The sequence below is a fragment of the Phlebotomus papatasi genome, chromosome 2 (assembly GCF_024763615.1).
Source record: "Phlebotomus papatasi isolate M1 chromosome 2, Ppap_2.1, whole genome shotgun sequence".
In the NCBI taxonomy this organism is placed as follows: domain Eukaryota; kingdom Metazoa; phylum Arthropoda; class Insecta; order Diptera; family Psychodidae; genus Phlebotomus; species Phlebotomus papatasi.
Window position 1 is genome coordinate 65203993 of NC_077223.1, and position 26361 is coordinate 65230353.

At 37.2% G+C, this 26361-nt stretch overlaps 1 protein-coding gene across 1 annotated transcript in view; it reads right to left on the reverse strand.

The window, feature by feature from the left end:
- Positions 1-26361, reverse strand: part of LOC129803897 (calcium uniporter protein, mitochondrial) — a 178787-nt gene that overhangs the window by 37382 nt on the left and 115044 nt on the right. The window contains exon 4 of the mRNA XM_055850773.1: positions 3002-3107. Within this exon, the coding sequence (XP_055706748.1) occupies positions 3002-3107 (106 nt within the window). The remainder of the gene's footprint in view (positions 1-3001; positions 3108-26361) is intronic.

Below are 26361 nucleotides of genomic sequence, written 5' to 3' on the forward strand. Positions count from 1 at the left end.
CAGTTAAAATAGTTAACCAAAACGCAAAATAGTAGCCGGAAAGGGCGGGGAGAGAGGAGGGCGGGGAGAGGAGGGCGGGGAGAGGAGGGCGGGGAGCGGGGGAAAACCGACCTGCAGGTAGCCCACCCACCAGAGTTATCGATGTGGCGTCACAAAACAGTCTCGTGCTCCACGGAAAGCCACGCCCACAAAACAGTACTCTGCTTCACCCTTACTACTTATATATATAATTTAACTGTAATTATATTGGTATGTTAAAATATCTAGGAAACTTGTAAAGCATTTTGTGCAAATTTGTAAAAGCCTCGCTCTACCCTGTAATTAAGCCAGGATATTCTGATTAAAGGTTATTGAGTTTATTAAATTACCCAAATCAAATTATTCAGAGTACTGAATGCTGATGGGGCAAATTAAATTCATTCTCAGGTTTTAGAATATCTCAACATGGAATAATTTTGCTGTTGAAGAAAGCTATAGCCATGTCTAAAACTTTTAATTAGATTCCCGAAGGTAATTTTATTGTTCTAATAAAATATTCTATTTGATAAAATCCTTGACCATCTCATCTACTATAATTTCAACAAAAATTCATACCCACCGATCAGGCCCAAACTTTGACAATATATGGTTCGCCACTTCCTACTAACGATTATATGAGTGGCTAAGAAACGTTCCCGGCTGCGTTATACTGGGTTTTGACCTAAGACTTAGCCATATGGATTAACTTTTCTAATGATAATTTTGACTTAGGATTGGATAATCAGAGTACATGATCCATTAGATTCTGATGAACCGATAAAATTCCTTGTTGCTTAGGATTTTGAGACCTTCGGTAACTGGGCTAAACCTCTAGTCTGAAGACCACTTTACGAACGTGACCGGTATAAATGGCACTTGACTTTAAAACCCGTACTATTTTTTAAAACGATAGATGGCATTTTTGCTTTGTCGTAAAATACATTCAATCGAAGTTGAAAGTTAACCTCATAAATAAGTTATCCACAGTAAGTGCATGATACGTGTATCGAAAAAAGTACTTTTTCTTTGCTTTCACTCCAAAAGATCAAGAATTTCAAATGTAGGGGAAACTGGGGCACCACCAAACACGGGGTACCACCAAACACTAATTTTTATTTCTAAAGTACTTGGACTATCTCGACCATTCCTTCAGTGGACAAGCATCCCTATAGTGCCTATAAATTCCTATAGCTCTTATCCTCTGAAGTCGAATAACCGATTAAAAAATCGCAGTGTTTGGTGGTACCCCGTGTTTGGTGGTGCCCCAGTTTCCCCTAGTGGATAAATTTTTCAATTTTCATATCATATGACTCTAATTATCTTGATTTCCTCTTAACCGATTTTTGATGGTTACTTCGGCTAAATTATAAAGGACATTTATGTCTATATTTCGCCTTGTTTGCTCAAACTGTTTCAACTGTACGATTTTGTTACTTTAGTGTAAAAATGTTTTCTTTTTCATAATAAAAGCACGCAAGTCCTGATAAGGAAATCGTACTAAATTTGTTTGATTCCAAATTTCACGAGTATTGTTTGGAGCCTTGTAGATAAATTATTGTTTTTGTTTTCTCTAAAATTATTCTTAATGCATTTTAAAATGGACAAAAATGTGCATGTTAGTTTGGTTATTATTTCGGCCAACCAGATTCTTACAATTCCTTGCCGTTCTGGAACTCTTTTAACTCTTCTACTTCTTTCCACATAATCTCGGTCGTAAGAGGTTACAATAGTTTTGTTTTTTTTTTTTTTTTTTTGTAGAAACTCTAGAGACTGATAAAATATGGAATTTAAAGAAACAAAGGAAGTAGCCGAAATTTCAATTTGGCCGATATTTTGTACATTTCAATTTTTTTTCAAACTTAGAAAAGGTTTTAAAGAAGTCTTTGAAAGCTCAGCAATTCTCTGATAGTACAAGTATGGCACATGGACAAGGGTGCCCTGATAAAAAAAACGAGTTTTAAAAGAAACAACATCAATTATATCGGCTAAAGATCAAGTTTTTTTACCTAATTATAGCGAACATATTAATCTACATTTCGCACACATTATAACATCTTTCTGTCAACTCATTAGAATCCTAAATATTTCAGTTTAAATGAAAAACAAACTTCAGCTCAATATCGAATTTACATGCATTCCGAGTTGGTTTACGTTGAGAATCTCACTTACAATAAGCTCGTATTGGCACATCACAAGCTTTTACTATGCTGTTTTTTTTCAAAATGTCTTAGCTGTTACGCTAAAAAGTGATTTTCGAGATTAATATATCGTTGTTAGATTATAATATTCGTTTCTTTATTTAAAGGATCTGCACTGTATAGAAACTTAAAAGTTTTGTTGTGCTCCAGATAGACTTATGGCTTAAGGTGAGCGACGGCTTAGTGGGAAACTAATGGAAATGTAGCATAATTATTATTTTGATAATAATAACGTTAAGTCGACTCTCGACTTAAACCGTAGGTCTGTGCTGCACATTACTTTCTAAAAGAAAATTATCATTGTCATTTGTAGTATCTGGTATTTTTATTGTAAAAATTCGGAATCTGTGATTCGGTAAAAATACAAACCAAGATTTGTCTGTGTGCAGCTCATAAAATTCATCTAAAAAATCGATATACAAGAATTCTTAATACTCTTTAAAAAGAGAAGTACCTAACAAAGTCACATAAAGTATACCCCAATACATAAAAATGATTCTATTCCAAACGATATTGGAGTATTTATACGAAAGAAAAACGAGAGACTCTTTTATTAAGGCACTCAATTTGATGAAAATCGGAAAATCATATGGGGTCCATATTCTGAGTTTATCAATCCGGAAAAAAGGACCAAGTTAATACCCTTGATCCAGAGAGAGACACAAATTGATTGAGTCATCATCAATCCATCATTCTGTTGAGTATATCTTCTTTATGGATGAGGAAATTCTCTTCTTCATCAGAAAAACTTATATCTTTGTATGCTATAAAAAAATAATATTTACCTGCGCTACAAGTACTCGAACATCACCTATCTTTGTGAGTTCTTCCGTTGTGATTTTATCTCTTATCGGTGGCATCACGTGATATTGCTTGTCGTTAATGTGGAGCCTAAAAAGAAGAAATCATTAGGATAGAATAAACATTCCCAGACTAAGATTTTCTCATATTAAAGAATGAATACTCAATCAAAGAAGATTCTTTTTTAATCCAATTACAGACAATTTATGCAAATGAAATTCAAAGTAAAGATAATCAGTGAAGTTGAAAATGTGATATCACCGTTGATATGCTTTTCTGTGATATACAACTCATTATAGTGCTATTTCAACTGTTACATAGAACTTTCCCTAGGGCATTGCAGTGTTTTATTGAACAAACTCTATACAAGAAGCTCTTAAATCATCAGACTGAATAACTGTAGTCAATCCCTCTTTTCTTCGCACAGACTTCTCCCTACCTCAAATTGAATTTCAAATTTATTATTTGAGAAAATTCCTAGCAAAACTGATTCCACTGCGAAACGTTCTATTCACCTCAACGAAGGAAACACAATAAAATCCACGATGACATATAAAAGGAAGATACACAAATTGGGTTCCTTATCCGCCCAAGTATCTGTCTTAAAGAAAAGAAAAAAAGACGACTCTAGGCCCTAAAATACCTCATCCTTAAAATTTTTACATCAACTTCTTACGCATTTAGTGAGTTTTACAGCATCAAGCATCACTCATTTTATCCAACTCCAGCTGACACCCAAATGTCACAGAGCCAAAAGTGATAAAATACATCCACAGGAAAGCTCTTAAATTCCCAGTCAAGTTCAACCCTCATGCGCTATACAGACTTTTATTTATGATTCCCCAATTGGTGCAAAACAGAAACCATTTCGGACAGAGTTGAAAAAGGTGAACTAAAAATAGTTAAAGATATTGATAGAGTAAGTGGAGTTGTAAGGTAAAGGTATTAAGCAGATCGAAATAGATTTTCAAAAAAAAAGAGATAGTAAAGCGTCCTGGCTTCGCCAAAAGCTCGAACTTACCAGATAGAGCTCATCGTGAATTAACTTTTCATACGGTTTTTTTTCCCTAAAATTTTACTTCCGTTTTACTTTCCAAAATTAAGTAAATCGGTTGAGAAATAGGCCTTCAAAAGTAGTTCAACTTTGACATTCGAAAATTAGACTTCGAAATTTTTTTCGGTCATGGGTGACTATGGACGAAATGTTTCCATAGACTACCTGCAAAACATGACCAAAAATAAAAGAATAGGTTTTTAGTTGTTTCCGAGAAAAACCCAAAAACGTAGCTTTAGGGCCTTGACAGACCTGAGGATTAGCCAAGAGACGGCTTAGCGTAATTATATTAGAAATAATGGTTAAAATACATTTCCATAATTTTCCATTAAAAGTGGTCTCTCGGCTTAAGTCGTAAGTGTGTCTAGGGCGGGGTGAGAGAATAAAGGCAAAAATGTCTTTAGATAATACATAATTTATTTAGGGAGGGGGGGGCACTTAAAATTGAAAGTTGATACCTCTTTCTGTTTCAGCCCCAGAATGGTAACAAAATCTCTTTGAATTCGAGCTATTAAGATCATTATTTATTTTACTTTCCTAATGAAAAACTCAGTTTTGCCTATTTTTTGTACTAAGCTAACCTCTATCTAACAATAACAAATCTATATTCAGTAAAAACATTTTTTATACTTTCCAAATTTAGTGAAATCAATACTTCTACTTAACATAGCACGAGCTAAAAAAAAAACAAGTAGAAAACTTGTAAAAACCTGAAAAGTAATTGAATCCGAATCATTTGTATTACAGATCGAATGTTGTTGTGTAATCTTATCTATTAATCTGACCTAGATTTTAAACTCAAGTTAAGAAATATTTGACTTAACGTCGCTCGACCCATCTAAACCAGAATCTACTATATCTAAACATATTCAAAATATTTTTAAAATTATCATAAATTTTTCTTCAAATTTCAACAATTTCAAATTTTATATAGGGTAAGGGCTCATTATTTTGGACAGGGTGCTCATAAGCATCGATGTTCAAAGTTTTAAGTGCGATATTTTCAATACTAATTGACTTTTTTTGTTACCCTCATTTCTGAAGGATTGTTTAGAAACTTGGCAAGGGTTTATTGTCTTTGTTTTTACTAAAATTAGTCTTAATACGTTTAAAAATGAATGGATATGTAGCGGTGAATTTGACTCGAATTTTGGACAACTTGGTTATTAATTTGGACAACTTGGCTGTAAATTTGGACAGACAATCCGCCTCAAAAGGATGCCCATTATTCTTCATTTCCTGAACCAATCTTACCATGTCAAACTGGTCAAAATTATGAGCTCTTACCCTACGGCCAGAACGAAGAACATCATTCATTATCATTACAGGTCTAAAACTATAAAATCGGTCTCCGAATCTTTTGCAAAAAATATTTCGAAAGCTGGACAATGTATTTGGATGAAATTTCACGTTAAAATAATGTTTTAAGAGAACCTAACCTCCCCCCACCCATAGTTGACCTATGATTCACTAACATCACCTCCTTTATCCTTACTTCTCTATTCCTATGAAAACCATGTTGTTTGTTATTGCTCAAAAACATACCGTGCGATTCTTTTTAATATTGGATATATTTTAGAGATTACCAAGAAGGACATTTTGTCCATATACGCAAATACCGTTGGATAATTTTTAATAACGGTTTTCAAAGTCAAAAATTAAAAAGGCTCTACAGAGCGTTTTTAAGAAAATAAATAAGTAAGGCAATAATTGGGTTCCCTGGCTGTGTCTTGCAGTATATGATAAGTTTGAATCAGTTTCCAGACCACCCCAAAACTCGTGTCTCCCGGATAAGAAGGCCTGTGACCTCATACTTGCAGTCTGTTTCTTTGTACTCTGCTTGTAAAAAAAAACAGACATGAGGTTTTCCAAACCCACTATGACAACAACGAAACTTCAGAACTGCTACACAGAATGTAAGAAACCCATGCTAGATATTGCAAAGAGGAAGTGACTTTGGTTTGGAGTAAGCCCAGGACAAACAAGGCAGTTTAAACAAATTCAGAACCTTGCCTTAAGTCTTAGGGTCGAGTCCGCACTCCTTTTTGAAGTGGCGGAGGATCGACAGGTGTAGGCTGCTAATCTAGATGTCCTAACCCCGATAAGGATAGTTGAAAGTGAATGAATGAATTAATCAGTTTTCATTTGGTTATGAATCTGTAATAAACCGGCCATTGGTAACTACTACTACTTAACATCCGAAATTCAATTGTACACTCAGTCTCGGCATTATGCATTTAGGGATTATGCACCTGACGGAATTATGCACGTACAATTATGCAAGTTTTCCTACCATTGGGAGTCAATTTATAAAAACATTTTTGAAATACGCCTGTATGTATATTATATTTTGATGCGAGAAATTTGAAAACACTATGCTTATTTTTCTGAATAAAACTTTACTTTCTTTTATTAATGCATTTTTTGAATATTTTATCAATTTAGCAAAAAAAAAAAAAACTCTGGTCAAAAAGTACTGTTTGTTAATGTATTTTTTTTAAACAGTTGAAGCTTTTTGTTTCTACTACTTTTACTCCGCGCGAAATTCGTTCTACGGCCGATTTATTTAAAAGAAATCTCCGGCGGATATGAAAATTTTCTCGATGCGTAATACCATTTCGTGCGTTTTTCTCGGTCCAGAGAATGTGCATAATCCCGGGACTGAGTGTATCTATTCTAGTTTATTCGGGCGACTTTGTGACAACTTAATAGATCAGTTCAAATCGGTTGTGAAGCGGTAAATGATACTAAAATACTATTGAAACTTTAGCATCAAAGTCACGAGGTTAAGCATTTCGCAAAGCATGGGACGCTTTGCCACCCCTTTTCTAAAGTCAGAATCCATAAATCAAGAAAAATTGACAAATATTTATAAACTAATTAATCATCTTCTATCTATGAACATGTCAATTCTGGTGCCAGAACCCCTGAAAAACATTATACATTTTCGTGTTCAAATATTTTCAACTGGATTCTTCCTACTTTGGCAAATGTCTTGGAAGATTTCCGCGGTTGAAAAGGAAAGAAAGGAAGAAAAACGAACTTCAAGCTTTTACGAAAATCACATATAGTGCATATAGTGATGCGGTAGCTAAGGGAGATTGAAAAAAGTAGGTATATTTTGGAGTCTTCGTATCTCACTAAGAACTTATTGCGCTTTTCAGAACCATCGAATAAATGAATCATTATATAAAATTTATTCTTCGCTCTCTTTCCTCTCCCAATCCATCCGAAGAGATTTTGCTTTCTATACTTTGAATAGCAAATGATCTACCCAGTGAAACGTGGAACTGAAAATATTCCAAAAAGCTGCGGAGCAAAATGTAGATTTAATGATGGTTCGTTGTGTTAATCCTACATTTTAAAAGCTCATTTTGAAGTGAGAAAGGGATGTTGTTATATATCACTTTTTTTCTGTGATGATAAAAGCCTGGTTAAATGTGTGGAAAACTTCTGTTCAGATTATGAGGCAGCGTATATTATTGTCATTAAATGTGAATAAAAACATGCACATTATAGTCCATAAATAATATACATAACAATTGATCGATTGTAATGAAATTAATGTCAAATACACAAACATTTGAACGTCATTGTGTATTATAAAATAAAGAATTAAAAAAGGATAATTCTCCACACCATTTAATACAATAATTTTAACATATGAAGATGGAAATTATTATGAGATAACCCCATGAAAATACTCTCTTTTATTTATAAATACATAAACTGCTGCAAATGGTTGTATTGTTTTTCCATACAATACCACATAACACTTTGTGGTGAAAACTGTATATGGAAAATTCTCTAGCTTTTGCAGAAACAACAAAGTTTTGTGGAATCTTAAAACCGTCAAAGAAAACGTTATGTGAAAGCTTCTGGTGAAATGTAATTTACCGCGCACATCACGAATAAGACAAAATGTAGAGTGACTTGATGTATAAATGCCCCCTCATTCTGAAGGAAAACTTCATACAACACACGGAATAAATCTGAAAAGTCTTACTTGAAGAAAACTAAAACATATATTTCAACATAATATTTTCCCAAATATACAGTATACCAAAGGAGAAAACCATCCTTCGCACTTATTTAAACTTCTGCTAACAAACAGATTTCTTCTCTCACTCAAGAGCTCTTTCTTCTGGAAACTGGCATTGTGGGAGAAATGCGTGGAAATGTCGTCTTGAATCACAAATAAATGTGTTGATAACATTTTCACCGTATATGCGTAGTAATATCACATTGAATATTCTTGAGAGATTCTTCTCGGTAAATAATCCAGTTGAAAATTGAACGATTTTTTTTTTGGTTGGAAAATCGTTTCTAAAAGCACTTTAAACTCAATCACCCAAGTTCTCAATCACGTCATGCAATCCAGAAATTTTCCTTGTTGAAATTTTCATACAAATATAAACTTGAAATAGATCCATGAACCTTAAGGGCTTGCTTACATTAAAAAAAGAGACGCATGGAAAAATGTTCAGGAATTTTGCAGAGAGCTTTCACTCGTGATTTCAGTATCGTATTATTCCTCTAGCACTGGATTAATAAAGCTGTTTAGTGTATTATCTTATGGGAAGGATGTACCAATGCTTTTAAGTTTGTCCATTTTGCAAAGTATTTTTTCTGTGCCCTTTTTTTGTGTTCACCGATTTAAACCCGATATGAACCGTTTCACAGATCACTTTAAAATTATCTAAAACCGATCCTTTCAGACTCCGACTTAAATGTTAAGTCTCTAGTCTGAAGGCTAAATAAAACAAAGTATTACAGTGTAAGGAAAAACATTCTAGGCACTGCGAAGTGCTCGTCGAACTCATAACTTAGATGCTATACCTCAATATGACTTATGGATTATTTATCTTTTATCGGTTCTCATTGGAACCGATTCATAAATCACTCAAAAGACCCCACAAAACAGTTTTAAGAATAATAAAATTGATTTTCAGACCAAAATTACTTACCGGTTTATAACTCGTTCATTACCGGTTCGCAACTGATTTTAATCAATTTTCTAAATCACTCAAAATGTAGTTACGTAGTTAAATTTCGGCTAAAAAAATTAGTAAAAGATTATGAACCGGTCCGTAATGGATCAATCTAATCGGTTGAGAAATAGGCTCTCAGAAGCTCTGTTAATAATTTGACTTTAAAATATACTTATTAGAAGTACCTCAAATGTAGGGGAAACTGGGGCACCACCAAACACGGGGTAGCACCAAACACTGAGATTTTTAAATCAGATATTCGACTTCAGAGGACAAGACTTATAGAAATTTATAGGCGCTACATATAGGTATGCTGTTCACTGAAGAAATGATAGGGATAGTCCAAGTAGTTTAGAAATAAAAATTAGTGTTTGGTGCTACCCCGTGTTTGGTGGTGCCCCAATTTCCCCTACATAATAATATCTTTGCAGACAAAAACTTTGGGCAAAAGACAAGGTTAGGTGACTTTGGAAAGCCTCAAGAAACCACATATTGGGGTATTTTTCGGTGATTTATATGTATAACAGTCTCGAGATTGACACCTTTCCTGTACACCCGGAGGCTAATATTGAAACAAAGGATATCGCTAGAGTCAATCATCAGACAGTTCCATTCAACGGCACTGCCCCATTTGCCAGGAAATTCCTCGGTAAAATAACTTTCAATGCTTTGAATTGACGAGAGTTCTCACTGGGGGTGCTAAACTATTATATAACTTGTCATCTTCACAAAGGCATGATTTTATTGAAAAAAAACCAATCAACAAGGAACAAGGCACCGGAATCCTTTTGTCACAGAAAAGCCCTAAGCATTCAACATCCTGATTTAAATTGTTAAATTCTCTTTTTTTTTCAATTTGTCCCAAATCGTTCTAAGAAATATTGCTGGTTCACTTATGTATTTTCCTTTTATTTAAGAACTTTTCAAGTTACATTATTAAAAAATTTACACTAAACAGTAAAATTCCAGAAGGATCGGAGAGCATATTCATATTATATTTTTGAAAAAAAAGGGTGTTTAAAGCACCCCAGGCTTTGCAAAATGCATGAACTTGTGGCTTAGATTCTATACCTCTAATTTTTGCATCATTTACAGCATACTGATACACAACGAATTTGATCCCATTTATAAATCATTCAAAAAAATCATTCAAAATATCTTAGGATTGATAAAATAGATTTGCGGACAAAAATTACTTATATCGATTTATAATTGACTGCATTCTGTTCAGATTTGTCGTAAATATCAAGACCTTTCGAACGAACCCAAACATGATCCTATTCGGTTGAGAAATACGCCCTCTAAGGCCCTTTAAACATTTGACTTTGAAAAACCGTTATTAGGAATAAGGGCAGAATCACATTGACAGTCAAATGCTCACTGTAACCGTCAAAGCTTCACCGTTTTTCCTTCATTTATGCATTTTCATTGCAATTATTACACAAATTCTGTGGCACTGGGTGAAAATGAAAATGAAAATAATATAAGAAAATTGAAGAGATAAAACGAAAATGCGATAAACGGCGAGCAAAAAAAACTGTACGATTAATCACTCGTACGGTTTTCTTTTTGCTCACTGTTTGTCGCATTTTTGTTTTATTTCTTCAATTTTCTTGTATTATTTCAACCTAGTGTCACAGAGTAGAATATAAAGTAATACGGTAATTAAGAATTTGCGTAAAAATTGCAATGAAAATGCGTAAATGAACCAAATACGGTGAGGCTTTGACGGTAACGGTGAGCATTTGACTGCCAATGTGATTCTTCCCTAAGGAATGATTTAACGGTATTTTCATATATGGATAAAATGTCCAAATATTTGACCAATTAAGCGTTAATTTAAGCCTGAATTAACCCCTATCTATTATTATACTTTACTTTAAGAAACTCCCATGAAATAATATGGCCCTTAGAAAATATACGTGAATTACACTATGCGCTCGTAGCGGTTAGCATTGGATCTTCGAAAATTATGCGTTTGACAGTTTCATTCATTCGCCATTGATGTAACGTGGCAAAACACAGTCCTTAACCCATTCAGTCAATGCAATGTACCAGAAATACTTGAGATAGAATGTTCGTATTTTGGGATTAGTTTCCTACAGAATAATAGATGAATTTTTTGAAAAGAATTTTTTTTTACCTATTATGGGATCGCAGGGAGCCCCTGTCAAACACACGTCTTAACGGTCACTGAATTCAAATTCTGTGCATTAATTCATTGCAAATTCTATTGCTCTAGATCAGAGGTGTGCAAGAAACCGTTGAAACCGAATTAACGTCAAAATAAGTTTGTTATAGTAGCGTTTTGACCATTGACATACGTTTCATTTGACGTTAATTCGGTTTCAACGGTTTCTTGCACACCTCTGCTCTAGATAGAGTAACTATCCAAAAAAACAAATTGGCAACTAGAATTCAAATCAGAAAAGAGGAACAACGCTAATTTTAACAAATTCAACGGGATGTCGTATTTTCCGTCCGCCATTTTGAGCAAAAATTTTATATAACCTTCTGCGAAGTAAGAAAACCATAACAAAATATATTTTTATCTCCATCGGACTATTTTTCCCAGAAAGTTACTAAAAATCCAATCCCGACAGCAATTCGGATAAAAATTGCCCAGGAATAAATCATCTAAAATCACTGAATTTGCGTATGATGTATAATACCATGGGAAGGAATAGGGAAACTACACAGAGAAAAAAAATACCCTAGAATCAATACTTTTTTGGGATACTTTTGGTATTAAAAGGGCTCCAATACCTCGTGGTATTAAATTCTAGGGTATTTTGGGATTAAATTCAAGAAAATCTCTGTCATTGATTTAATACCATAAAATCATTAAATTTCAATCGCAATGAGTATTGATTTTATCCCATTTTGGTATTGATTCTATCCCATTCTGGTATTGATTCTATCCCACTCTGGGATTGATTCTATCCCACTCTGGTATTGATTTTTATCCCACTCTGGGATTGATTCTATCCCATTTTGGGATTGATTCTATCCCATTCTGGGATTGATTCTATCCCATTCTGGGATTGATTCTATCCCATTCTGGTATTGATTTTAATCCCATTTTGGGATTGATTCTATCCCATTTTGGGATTGATTCTATCCCACTCTGGGATTGATTCTATCCCACTCTGGGATTGATTCTATCCCATTTTGGGATTGATTCTATCCCATTATGGGATTGATTTTAGGGTATTTAGGTATTGATTAAAAAAATATTCCTTGGAATCAATACCTCGTTAGTATTGATTTTAGGGTATTGTGGTATTAATTTTATCCTATCTTGGTATTGATTTTAGGGTGTTTTTATCCCATTTTCCGTATTGATTTCAGGATATTTTTATCCCAATTTTCATATTGATTTTAGGGTATTTTCATCCTATTTTTTGTATTGATTTTCATCCCCCTTCGGTATTGATTTTGGAGTACTCCAGTATTGATTTTTTATCCCATTTTGGTATTAATTCCATTCCAATGTAGTATTGATTTTCGCAAAGTCCAACCAAGAATCCATTTTTTTGCATCGGCCGAGATTCGATCTCACAACTTTGCAGCAAATCTTCACTTGAGAGTCGACGCCTTAGCCAGTTGCGCCACGGGACTGCTTGAATTTCCTTTATTACAGCACAATGAGTTTCTAATTTCATCCCATTGTGGGATTAATTTCATATAATTTCAGTATTGACTTTAGGGTACTCTAGTATTGATTCTATCCCACTCTGGGATTGATTCTATCCCACTCTGGGATTGATTCTATCCCATTTTGGGATTGATTCTATCCCACTCTGCGATTAATTTTATCCCACTCTGGGATTGATTCTATCCCACTTTGGGATTGATTCTATCCCATTTTGGTATTGATTCTATCCCACTCTGGGATTGATTCTATCCCACTCTGGGATTGATTCTATCCCACTCTGGATTGATTCTATTCTATTAATTCCCACTCTGGGATTAATTCTATCCCACTCTGATTGATCTATCCCACTCTGGGATTGATTTTATCCCACTTGGGATCAATTCTATCCCACTCTGGGATTGATTCTATCCCACTTTGGGATTGATTCTATCCACTCTGGGATTGATTCTATCCCACTCAGGGATTATTCTATCCCACTCTGGGATTCTATCCCACTCTGGGATTCTATCCCATTGGGATTAATTCTATCCCACTCTGGGATTGATTCTATCCCATTCTGGGATTGATTCTATCCCATTCTGGGATTGATTCTATCCCATTCTGGGATTGATTCTATCCCATTCTGGGATTGATTCTATCCCATTCTGGGATTGATTCTATCCCATTCTGGGATTGATTCTATCCCACTCTGGGATTGATTCTATCCCATTCTGGTATTGATTTTAATCCCATTCTGGGATTAATTCTATCCCACTCTGGGATTGATTCTATCCCATTTTGGGATTGATTCTATACCACTCTGGGATTGATTCTATCCCACTCTGGGATTGATTCTATCCCATTCTGCGTTTGATTCTATCCCATTCTGGGATTAATCCTATCTCACTCTGGGATTGATTCTATCCCATTTTGGGATTGATTCTATCCCACTTTGGGATTGATTCTATCCCACTCTGGGATTGATTCTATCCCATTCTGGGTTTGGGATTAATTCTATCCCACTCTGGGATTGATTCTATCCCATTTTGGGATTGATTCTATCCCACTCTGAGATTGATTCTATCCCACTCTGGGATTGATTCTATCCTACTCTGGGATTGATTCTATCCCACTCTGGGATTGATTCTATCCCACTCTGGGATTGATTCTATCCCACTCTGGGATTGATTCTATCCCACTCTGGGATTGATTCTATCCCACTTTGGGATTGATTCTATCCCACTCTGGGATTGATTCTATCCCACTCTGGGATTGACTCTATCCCACTCTGGGATTGATTCTATCCCATTTTGGTATTGATTTTATCCCATTTTGGGATTGATTCTATCCCACTCTGGGATTAATTCTATCCCACTCTGGGATTGAATCTATCCCACTCTGGGATTGATTCTATCCCATTTTGGGATTGATTCTATACCATTTTGGGATTGATTTTATGCCACTCTGAGATTGATTCTATCCCACTCTGGGATTGATTCTATCCCATCGGGAATGAGAATGATACCTTAATAATATAAAACTGATATCATAGTATCGTAGAATATATACTTCAGTGGGATAAAATCAATACCATATAGTCCTTTTGGAATCGGTTTGGGAAGGAGGATGGTAATGACGTGTCTTGTGCGAGTGTTCTGTATATAAAGTGAAATCTGAGTGTATGCTGCTTTTTGCCTGGTTATTAGTGCAAAAGGACTGCAGTGGATACAGTGTACACACCAAAATACCAAAATTGGGTAGTCAATACCAAAATAGGATAGAATCAATCCCAAAATGGGATAGAATCAATCCCAGAGTGGGATAGAATCAATCCCAGAGTGGGATAGAATCAATCCCAAAATGGGATAGAATCAATCCCAAAATGGGATTAAAATCAATACCAGAATGGCATAAAATCAATCCCAGAGTGGGATAGAATCAATCCCAGAATGGGATAGAATCATTCCCAGAGTGGGATAGAATCAATCCCAGAGTGGCATAGAATCAATCCCAGAGTGGGATAGAATCAATCCCAAAATGGGATAGAATCAACCCCAGAGTGGGATAGAATCAATCCCAGAATGGGATAGAATCAATCCCAGAGTGGGATAGAATCAATCCCAGAGTGGGATAGAATCAATCCCAAAATGGGATAGAATCAATCCCAAAATGGGATTAAAATCAATACCAGAATGGGATAGAATCAATCCCAGAGTGGGATAGAATCAATCCCAGAATGGGATAGAATCAATCCCAGAGTGGGATAGAATCAATCCCAGAATGGGATAGAATCAATCCCAGAGTGGGATAGAGTCAATCCCAGAGTGGGATAGAATCAATCCCAGAATGGGATAGAATCAATCCCAGAATGGGATAGAATCAATCGCAGAGTGGGATAGAATCAATCCCAGAGTGGGATAGAATCAATCCCAGAGTGGGATAGAATCAATCCCAGAGTGGTATAGAATCAATCCCAAAATGGGATAGAATCAATCCCAGAGTGGGATAGAATTAATCCCAGAATGGGATTAAAATCAATACCAGAATGGGATAGAATCAATCCCAGAGTGGGATAGAATCAATACCAAAATGGGATAGGATATAGAATCAATCCCAGAATGGGATAGAATCCAGAATGGGATAGAATCAATCCCAGAATGGGATAGAATCAATCCCAGAATGGGATAGAATCAATCCCAGAATGGGATAGAATCAATCCCAGAATATAGAATCAATCCCAGAGTGGGATAGAATCAATCCCAGAGTGGGATAGAATCAAAAGTGGGATAGAATCAATCCCAGAGTGGGATAGAATCAATACCAAAATGGGATAGAATCAATACCAAAATAGGATAGAATCAATACCAGAATGGGATAGAATTAATACTGTTTTCTAATAAATAATGACTTTCAAAAATCAATGCTGCAATGGGATTAAATTAATCCCACGAATTCTAAAATTCAATCTCAAATTGAGATAGAAACAATACCATTTCCTCCTCAAAAAATTAATTTCATAAATTTAATACCAATATGTCCTAAAAGTAATCCCAATATTTCTTAACTTTGTTCTAGAAATTAAAATCAATCCCAATATGCACCTATTTTCAAGAAAATTTGGGATAATTTTGGTATTGAAATGGTGGGATTAAAATCAATACCATGGGTATTGAATCTGGATACTTGAAAAATTTTCTCTGTGTAGGGCCTACCGTTCAGATCTAACCGATAAAGCGTAAAATAGTGCCTAAAACTGGGTTTAATTGAAGCCATAACACTAAGTCCCCCGTCTCGTTGTGTCAGACAAACATCTAGGCCGAAATGTTTGACTCTAAAACAATTCTAAAAATGAATATAAAAAAGATCGCACGACGCATGGTTTTGGAAGGAAAGGGTAGAAGCGGGAGGAAAAATGAGGGCATGTTAATGGTCTTTGGTTCGATTGACAGATGGACCCTTGAAAGTCCTACGTCAATATCTCTATCCGTTTGGCTTCAAGAACAAGCAACGACTGCCGAACGGATCAGAAGGAGAAACAGCAAGACTCTCCGTCTGATGTCATTTTTTAGAAATAGTCTGAAACGCGAAGACATGTTGAGAAAACTAGTCTCTTGGGGGTGGAAGGTAGAAGTTTAATCCTAAAGGTTTAATCCTTTGAAAATGTTCCAAATTATCCCAATCTACCGTACCAAAGAGTCAAAAATTCAGGAAAAGAACGTTGTTTCATTGATTTTATAGTTCACTTGAGTGGTCTTCAACGTTTTAAATGCTTCCTATAGCATAAAACGGTTGCTCTTTATAAAAAAAACCTAAATAGTATTTGCTTGCTCTGTCAACTTTGGGAAATTATAATGTTAAAAAAGAACTTTAAATGAAAAATTTAATTTTATAAAATTGTTATTTTTTTTAAGTACATGATGTTTTTTTTCAATTAAACTCTTAATTAATTTATTTTATAATACATAAAATGAATAAGTAATAAAGATATACAGTTATGTATAGCATAATTGACATACATAAACTCAATAGATAAAAATAATTTTAATTTTATTATTCCAAAAACAAAATGTGTATGAAAAGCGCATGTCAAGAACTTCTTGTCCCAACAAAAAACCTGCAATATTTTAATGAACTAGACATTTAGGGATATTATGTACATATATATTGTATAGTTGGATAGTTATACATTTCTACAATGGAATTCTAACTAGTTATTTCCATGTAACTGAAATGCCACAAAATGTGACATAAGCAACAAGAACAAACTTTTTAGCCACCAAGTACCAAAAAAAGAAAAAAAACAATCTGAAGTGATCTCTCTAGCCAAAATAGAACGTCAGAAACTAGAGAATAGTGAGAGAAGTTTTGTCCTTAACAAAGTGGTCTTGTGGTAAATGATGATATCATTGACGACAGACGAAAAACATTGTCCTTTTCGTTTAAATGTAGAATTCTTGGGTATTTTCTGTGGTAAATATTGACTCGTGAATCAGAACAGAATCCAAGGGGGAACCACAAATATTTCGTATGCGCGGTTGTGTCTTTTGGCAGAGAAATGAGGTCAAGGACTCTACGTGGAGAAGATTGGATGTTGAGAGATAAATAAGGACATACTGTTGGGGACCAAGTCCCCTGGGTCAAACAAATCAAGAGATAGTGGACTGTATTTATTTTTATTAACTCAATTTCCCCGTGGCGGACTGCAAGGACTTGATTACTTTGGCGATGACTAAATGGCTGATTACAAATGAATGAATGAATGTTGGTGGTCCCTAAAATAAATATACACTTCAATTCATTTCTTTAATTCAAACAATTCAATCCTTACTTTAATCTCAAACGGCCTCCGTTTGCTTCCACCAACCTCAAGCTTTTTGAAAGTTTACAACCAAGTTATATAACTCTTTTTCCTGACTCAGGACTTAGCTTGATCGTCTCCCAAGGAGTTCAGCCAAATGCAAATTCTTTTCCTATGAAAATTCACAAATGCACGTCACGCCACGCTTTCTACAAAAAGACTGACAAATGTGCCGGAAGGGCTTACATAATAAATCTTCAAATATTTCCGCCAGTTAGCGCTCGCGTTTCCAACATTTTCCCCTCTGGTGCTCCTGCACCCACCTACTCCACGTCCAGCACAGCAAGCTTTGCAACTGGTCTCTTGTATAGGCCGTAACGAGTTCTTACCATCACTGAACGAATTTTCCCATCAGGGGCAGGAAATACTTCTTCCACTCGACCCAAGGGCCACTGGTTGCGAGGTAACTGTTCATCACACACAACAACGACATCTCCAATCTTGATAGTTTTAGTGGTAGAATACCACTTAGTTCGTCTTGTCAACTCGGGAAGGTACTCACGCATCCATCTACGCCAAAAATGGTCTGCGTAATACTGGGCTCGTCTCCATGCTTTGCGGAGGAACAAATCGCTGTCATCAAAGGTCCCAATCGGTCGGTTCTCTCCAGATCTTCCAATCAAGAAATGATTGGGAGTGATGGCAGTCTCGTCATCAGGATCAATCAACACATAAGTTAAAGGCCGGTTATTTAGAATATACTCCACTTCAATAAAGAATGTGTGTAACTCCTCATCAGTGGGATGCCGTGTCCTCATGACCTCTTTCAATACAACTTTGACGGAACGGACAAGTCTTTCCCAAACACCGCCCATATGTGGTGCGGCTGGTGGATTAAAGTGAAATTCCACACGCTTTTCGGAGAAGGTTTCCTGGATCTTCTTTTCATCTACGGCTGCATAAAGTCGTCGAAATTCGTTATCAGCTCCTCGAAGATTTGTTCCATTATCACAGAACATATCAGTTATAGATCCGCGTCGATTCATGAAACGTCTAATTGCCATGATGGCACTGTCTGTCGTCAGGGAGTGTGCGACTTCCAAGTGCACAGCACGAGTCGCTAGGCAAGTGAAGATTACTCCCCATCTTTTCTCCACACGACGACCCACCTTCACTTCTAATGGTCCAAAATAATCCATTCCACTCTTTACAAAGGGATACACTGAATCATTAACTCTTGCGTATGGAAGCACGGCCATTTCAGGAATCAAAGGTTGGGCGCGTTTGTTTTTGCAAATTTGACACTCATGCCAAGCCCTCTTGACTGCCACTCTCACTCTTGGAATATAAAATCTTTCACGAACGTTGTTTACAACTTGTTCTCGTCCTTGGTGATGATTCCGAACATGAAAATCACTAATAATCAACTTTGTCCCCACGTGCTTCGGCGGAAGAATAATGGGGCACTTTACTCGCACTTCACTATTTTGCAAACGTGATCTCATTTTCAATAATCCATCAGAATCCACAAACGGCGTCAAATGATACAAATCACTTTCTTTGGGAATTACTTTTCCCTCTTGGAGACACTGTATTTCTCTTCTGTACACTGACTGTATTTCCTGAAGCAACACTTTTTCTGCTTCTATCAAATCACTCACTTTGAGTCCGGGTAATTCACTTGTTTTTAGATTTTCTTTCGCTTTACGCCACTTTTTCAACCAAAACTGCGCACAATTTTTCACTTGAGCAGTCGCTCTGACAAGTCGATTCCAGCGGGAAAAACGACTCATCTCTGGAATCAGACGATTTCCAATAAACCTTTCAACGTTCACTAACACTTGAAACACCTCAATGTCTCCATTGTCTGCAACTTTTTGTTTTTTATCATCTTGAGGCCATTGTTCCTCCTCCAATTTCAGGAAGGTCGCCCCAGTGAACCATTTAGAGGACGCACTGAAATCACACGGCTTTCTACGCGTGGCCAAATCAGCTGGATTCTGTGTAGTCGAAATCCATCTCCATTGATGAATCTCTGTCAGTTGGTCAATTTCACTTATTCTGTGTCCAACAAACTGCTTGTATCTACGAGAATCACTTTTGATCCACCCCATCACCGTTAGGGAATCCGTCCACAAAACCACTCGATCAAATTCAAGATCCAAAGATGTTTTTACCGCAACGCTAACTCGCGCACTAAGTACTGCAGCTTGTAACTCAAGTCTTGGGATACTGGTAGCTTTCAATGGAGCAACTTTAGTTCTAGCACACACAAAAGCCACTTCAACACTATTTTCACTTTCAATCCGTAAATATGCAACTGATGCATAGGCACTCTCGCTGGCGTCTCCAAAGACGTGTAGCTGGATTGAAGTTGCTTCCGGAAGTTTCGGAGAATAACATCTCGGTATCTTCACTGTGTCAATCATTTTTAGCTCCTTGATGAATGCTTGCCACTGCTCCAAAGCCACACCATAAATGATGTCGTCCCATCCAATTTTCTGACGCCAAATCTCTTGGAGAATCATCTTTCCTTTCACCGAAAACATAGCCAAAAATCCCAATGGATCGAAGATTGACATTACCAGCCGTAATACTTCTCTCATTGTGGGTATCTTCTCTCCAGACAGAATATCAGATGCGACGCGATGGAATGTGGTCTTGAAAGTGAAGACATCTTCAGAAGAGTCCCACCACAAGCCAAGAATTCTTTCAGGTTCATCCTTCGCATTCAAACTTTTCATCGTGTCACTCACACAATTAAGAATTCTGCTGTCATTGGCTGTCCAGTTCACTATATCAAAGCCACCGGCTTTATGAACCTGAACAATATCCTTGATCAATCCGCGAGACTCCTCAATGGTATCTGCACATCCCAGATAATCGTCACAGTATGTATTGTGTAGTATTCCCTTCACTGCCTCTGGGAATTCTTCGGCATATTCTTGGGCATTTAGATTCTTCACATATGACGCTAGAGTGGGAGAACAAGATGCCCCAAATGTCATCACATTCATCTTGTACTCTTCTGGCTCATTTTTCCTATCCATTCCTCTCCATAGGATTCTTTGATAGTTGGTATCTTCTGCCCTAACATAAACTCTATGAAACATCTCCTTGATGTCTCCAGTGAATGCGAATTTACCCTTTCTGAAGTTTTCCAACACTGCCGGAAGTGATTTCAATAAGTCTGGCCCGCTCATCAGCAGATCGTTAAGTGATACATTCCCTGACTTAGCCGCACAGTCGAATACCACTCGAATTTTTCCCTTAGCCGGGTGAAAAACCGCAAAGTGTGGAAGATACCAAGTATTTCCAGTAGGAGTCATCCTATCTTCTTCTGTGAGCTTTATCAAGTATCCCTTCTCAAGATGATCACTTATCTTGGCACAGTAAGCCTCGGCCAATGCCGGATCTCTGTCTAGTTTCCTCTCCATGGTGTACAAGCGCTTGACAGCTACATCTCTTGACTCTGGCACAATTGGTTGATGACCTTGCTTCCACAGCAATCCAGTCTCGAAACGCCCATCACTCGTCCTACGGGTGGTGCGCTTCATGATTTCAAGAGCTCTCTTATCTTCACGAGAGAGTACCTTCTCTTGACCTTCAGTACCAAAGCCCTCCAAGGAAAAGGAATTCTTCACCATTTCATACAGCTCATCTTTGCGTTCCACAATAGAGTAGGAGTAGGTCTTTACCTCACATGAGGTTTGATTATTCAATTTTCCCATTACTACCCAGCCTAACCAAGTTAAAGCCAGATAGGGAGCGTTCCACGGTCCGTGGATAATCTCCCGTGACACAATCAAGGGAGTGTTGTCCAGCCCTATCAGCAGATCGGGCTCTGCATCCACCATGGATTCAGAATGACCATCGGCCATATGTTTCCAGTCCCGTGACAGTGCTTCCATATCCACTGTCTGCCTAGGGAGACTTAACTCACAGACAGTCCTAACTTTCTGCATTAAATACTCCTTGGCTTTGGGATGAGTACCTCTGATTCTACAGTTGACAACAGTCGATGTCAGATCAGTACATGCTGTCGGTCCAGCTCCTTGCCACGTCAGAGGGCACTTTGGTCCACTAAGCCCCAATTTCTCTGCTAGAGATGCCTTCATCATTGTCAGCATGGAGCCCTCATCCAAAAAGGCGTAGACCTTCAAGGTACCTTTCGGTCCAGTAACATACACCGGAAGTATCTTCATGAGAATCTTATTACTCGTATTGGCATGAGCCACTGTGGCTCCAGTCATCACAATTCCCCTCTGTGGGGAAATTTCATCTTCCTGATCCGAGTCCTGATCAGTCTCAGTAGGGAAATCTGAAGCATCTAGCTTCTCCTCATCTTCTCTCTGAGCTAGAGAGAACATTTGCTGCTTGTCATCTCTGTGGAGAAGATTGTGGTGTTTCTGACCACAACCAGGTTTTGGACATTTTCCGTTATCACTGCAAGTTGAGAGAGAATGATTTGGCTTCAAGCATCTGAAACAAACTCCCTTTTCTCTCACAATCTTCCATCTGTCGCTTATTTTGAGCTTCTTAAAAGTCTCACAATTTTGTGGGGCATGTTTTCCCTTGCAAAAGCTGCATGCCGCCATTTCGGCTCTCAGCTCGGTCAATTCATTGACAGTTGCCACGGTTCTGCCTTTGACAGGTTTCTGCTCCATTTTCGCTGAGTCCCTAACCTGTACACGATAATTCGCCGCCCTGGCCTTTACCGCAATCCAGTCACACAAGGTTTTCACTGTCACATAGCTCTTGGTCACCTGGAATTCTGACCAAGAAATCTGCATTGACATCGGGAGCTTTAGCACAAGCTCATCCAGCAGCTGGGGATTATCAATGTAGCACATTCGGTTGAATTCCTCAATCGCTGCTACCATGTTCACCATCATAGTGGAAAATTCAACCAAGCTCTCCGGCTTGTCTACTCTTACAGGTGGGTAAGCCTTCACCTGTGCAATCATGGTGCGAATCAGATGTTCAGGTTGTCCATATCGCTCTTCCAGTGACGACAAAGCCTTGTTCACATTCGATGCTGAGTAGAGAAGAAATCTGACTGTTTCTTTGGCTTCTCCAGTGAGACACCTCTGAAGCAGGTTGAGTCTCTCAACATCCGTATATCCACACGTCTGGGTAGTGTTCTCGTACCAAGCACGGAACAACGGCCAATCCTTCACACTCCCATCAAACTTTTGTACATCTGTTCCAAAAGATTGGCGTACAAGAAAACGCTCCATAACCTCCAAAACATCCGATGACGTTTTTGAGTGTTTGTCCACATCATTAGTGGCATTTTGCTTCACTTTGGAGCCAGTAAGTTTGGTGTCAATTTCTCTCTCTTTAGCCTTCACAGCTTCCTGAATTGCCGAATGGAACTGATCATTTGTCATTGTGAGAACTTCCTTCTTCGGGGCTGCGTCGTCAATCAGTTTCTTCTGGAACTCTGCAAACCTGTCAACGATCACGTCCAGATTCACTGGTGCCTCTTCATCATCAGACACGACATTTCCCCTCGTAACCAGAGGGTTGAAAAGTTCAACTTTCTTGCGTGAATTCGATGAAAAAGGTGTTGAGGTCCTTGGAATATCCCCCTGGACATCCCCCAGAATTGTTGGTGAATTCATCCGCTTAGATTTCATCATACTTTGGCGCAACTCAAGTTCCTTTTCCCGCAATGACAAAAACTCCATTTCCTTACGAGTTCTCTCAATCTTAGCCTGAGTGAGAGTCAGTTCAAGGTCGTTATCCTCCTCATCAAAGCCATAACGAGTTGGAGGTCGACCTTTTGTTGCCCTTTGGCTCTTGCGAGGCATCGTGCTATTCGTCTGGAAATCCCTCACAAATCAAGAATCACAATCGCGACAATCGCGGTCCTTTCCGGACAGAACAATCAAATCCTCTGCAGTCCGTTGCAGTCACTGATCCACGGTGAGAAGGACCACTTGTTGGGGACCAAGTCCCCTGGGTCAAACAAATCAAGAGATAGTGGACTGTATTTATTTTTATTAACTCAATTTCCCCGTGGCGGACTGCAAGGACTTGATTACTTTGGCGATGACTAAATGGCTGATTACAAATGAATGAATGAATGTTGGTGGTCCCTAAAATAAATATACACTTCAATTCATTTCTTTAATTCAAACAATTCAATCCTTACTTTAATCTCAAACGGCCTCCGTTTGCTTCCACCAACCTCAAGCTTTTTGAAAGTTTACAACCAAGTTATATAACTCTTTTTCCTGACTCAGGACTTAGCTTGATCGTCTCCCAAGGAGTTCAGCCAAATGCAAATTCTTTTCCTATGAAAATTCACAAATGCACGTCACGCCACGCTTTCTACAAAAAGACTGACAAATGTGCCGGAAGGGCTTACATAATAAATCTTCAAATATTTCCGCCAGTTAGCGCTCGCGTTTCCAACACATACTTTCAACTTTCCATGTTATATAGTCTCTTCTCTTCTTGCTCCCCTTTTGGAATACCTCCAAAGATGATGATCCACTTTTAAGGGGTTCCATGATTCATTGCAGTATCTTCTAAACTTGAATCTATCCACCATCCGCAAAATTTCCCCATTAATTTTATTGTTTTCCACGCTTTTGCCAAATTCAGGCGAACTTGACTTCTCACATTATTACAGTATATATAGCAACATTTAGGCCACAACTCCCTCTTCCAGGAGCATAAACGGCGCCTTATATGGGGAAGAAAATGAGGTTGGGAGGTGGTAAAATGGAGTGACATAGAATATTGAGGTGGATATTCTCCATTCACAAGAAAAATCGATATGTTTAATGCAAATTTTCATTGTAACCCAAATGTTCGTTTTTCCTGGAAAATTTCTCAAGGTGTCACATTTTAAGACGTATTAGAAGGAAATGTGACAAAATGCTCAGAGACGAATTCATTGAATTTTTCCAACAGTTGACTTCATGATTTATTAAGACGAACATTCATTTTAATTCACTCATTCATTTTATTGCCATCCTTAACTTTCTTTTATTGTCATTCTTAATTTGAATGAGGATAAAAAGTTTTTAACTTGATAGAAAGGTAGAAAATTGAAATTATAAATTCACGTTCTACCCACATTGAAATGTATAGGGAAGACCGGGGTACAATTAGCCAGGGGTAGAATTAGACAATGGATTTTTCTTGTTTCCCTTAAAATGTACATTGAGCAAAGTATTTTTTAATGAAAGTGGGAACATATCCCCATATTCCCAGAAATACTTATAAGTCTGATCCTGTTATCCTACAATTTAGAAGCATTTTTATAAAATGATTAGGTATCGAATCCCTGATTTTAAATAATATAATCTAAAAATTGCAAAGAACTCTTGAAGCTTCCCCTGTCGCTATACCGTAGATATGGGTGAAATTGCCCTCCTGCTGTTCGTAAGCTTTTCTTTAATTTTATTAATAAGGGATGGCCTACACTACACTGATCCCATCTACCATATCCGGTAGGTAAGGCCGTCCTTTAGTGCCAGAATTAAAGAAAAGCTTACTACACGTACTATAAGGGCCTTGACAGACCTGAGGATTAGCCGAGAGACGGCTTACCGTAATTGTATTAGAAATAATGGTTAAACTACATTTCCATAATTTTCCCCTAAGTCGTTTCTCGGTGAGTTTAGCCCGTTTAGCCACTTGGCCGTATAGAACATAGCATTTTGATAACTTATGGACAAAGACATATGGACAAAGGGGGGCCCAGTCAAAATCTCGAAAGCCAAAATCCCCAAAGCCAAAATCCAGAATATTTAAAATCCTGAAAGAAATGAAATTAGATGGAGGATAATGTGTAGAATAATTCCCCAAGACACAGAAAATTCCCCATTGCCTCTAGCAAGCACGAGTGCAAGATTTTGGCTTTCGTGATTTTGGCTTTTGGGATTTTGATCGGGACCCCCTTTGTTCATATGTCTTTTTGTCCACATTCTTCAGAAAGCTTTCAGGTTTAGGATACACTTCATAGGTCAAGCATTATAAAGTTATAGAAATCGTATTTGTCAACTGATTGCAATAAGTTCAGATTCTTCAAAAACGTCTTTGAAGTTGAGTCTTCGTTTGACTCAATTTCAAAAGCGGTTTCAATAGAATTATTCCGTGGCCTTTTTAGGACATTATTTTAGATCACGCCCCTGGCAAGTTGCCTGAAATTTGAAGCCACTTCCTCATATTTCGATTAAAATCTACATGGGATTTTTTTTTGCACTCGCGGCCGCTATGCTAAATATCTAAAAAAGTGAGTTTTTCCGTATTAGAAATAAATATACTAAAATTTTGTTTAAATACATTTTTTCCCTGGATCACTGTGAGCTGAGTCCGAGATAAATTTAGGAAATTGGCTTCAAATAGCTCCATATAAAAAAATTAACTTGCCACATGCTTGTTTTAGGTGATCAGGTCCCAATTATATCTGCCTTATTAAGTCTGCCAAATTCGGAAATTACGGTTTGAACGAAAGTTCCACAGATTCAGCAAATTAACACTGAAGGCGCTCTAGTAGAAAATACATGTTACCGTAAAGATTTAGTTTTTCCCGTTCCCAAAAAATAAATAAAGCCACGAAATTTGGAAATACGGCGGTGGCTGCATAAAATATAAATCTTTCGTTACAACTAAATTGTATCGCGCTTTCAAAGCATAGTGATGAATAAAATTATCTATTAATTTATAGAAACTACAAATGGATAGAGATAACTTACAGTGCTATTCCAATAAAAAATGAACAAGTTTTTTGCATCTTACTGTTCTCAAGTGCTTCTGCATTATCGACTTTTCGTTATGTTGTTTCCTGTCTCGACTTTTTTCCCAGTTCTCGCTGTGTTCTAAAATCACCAAACAGTCGTAAA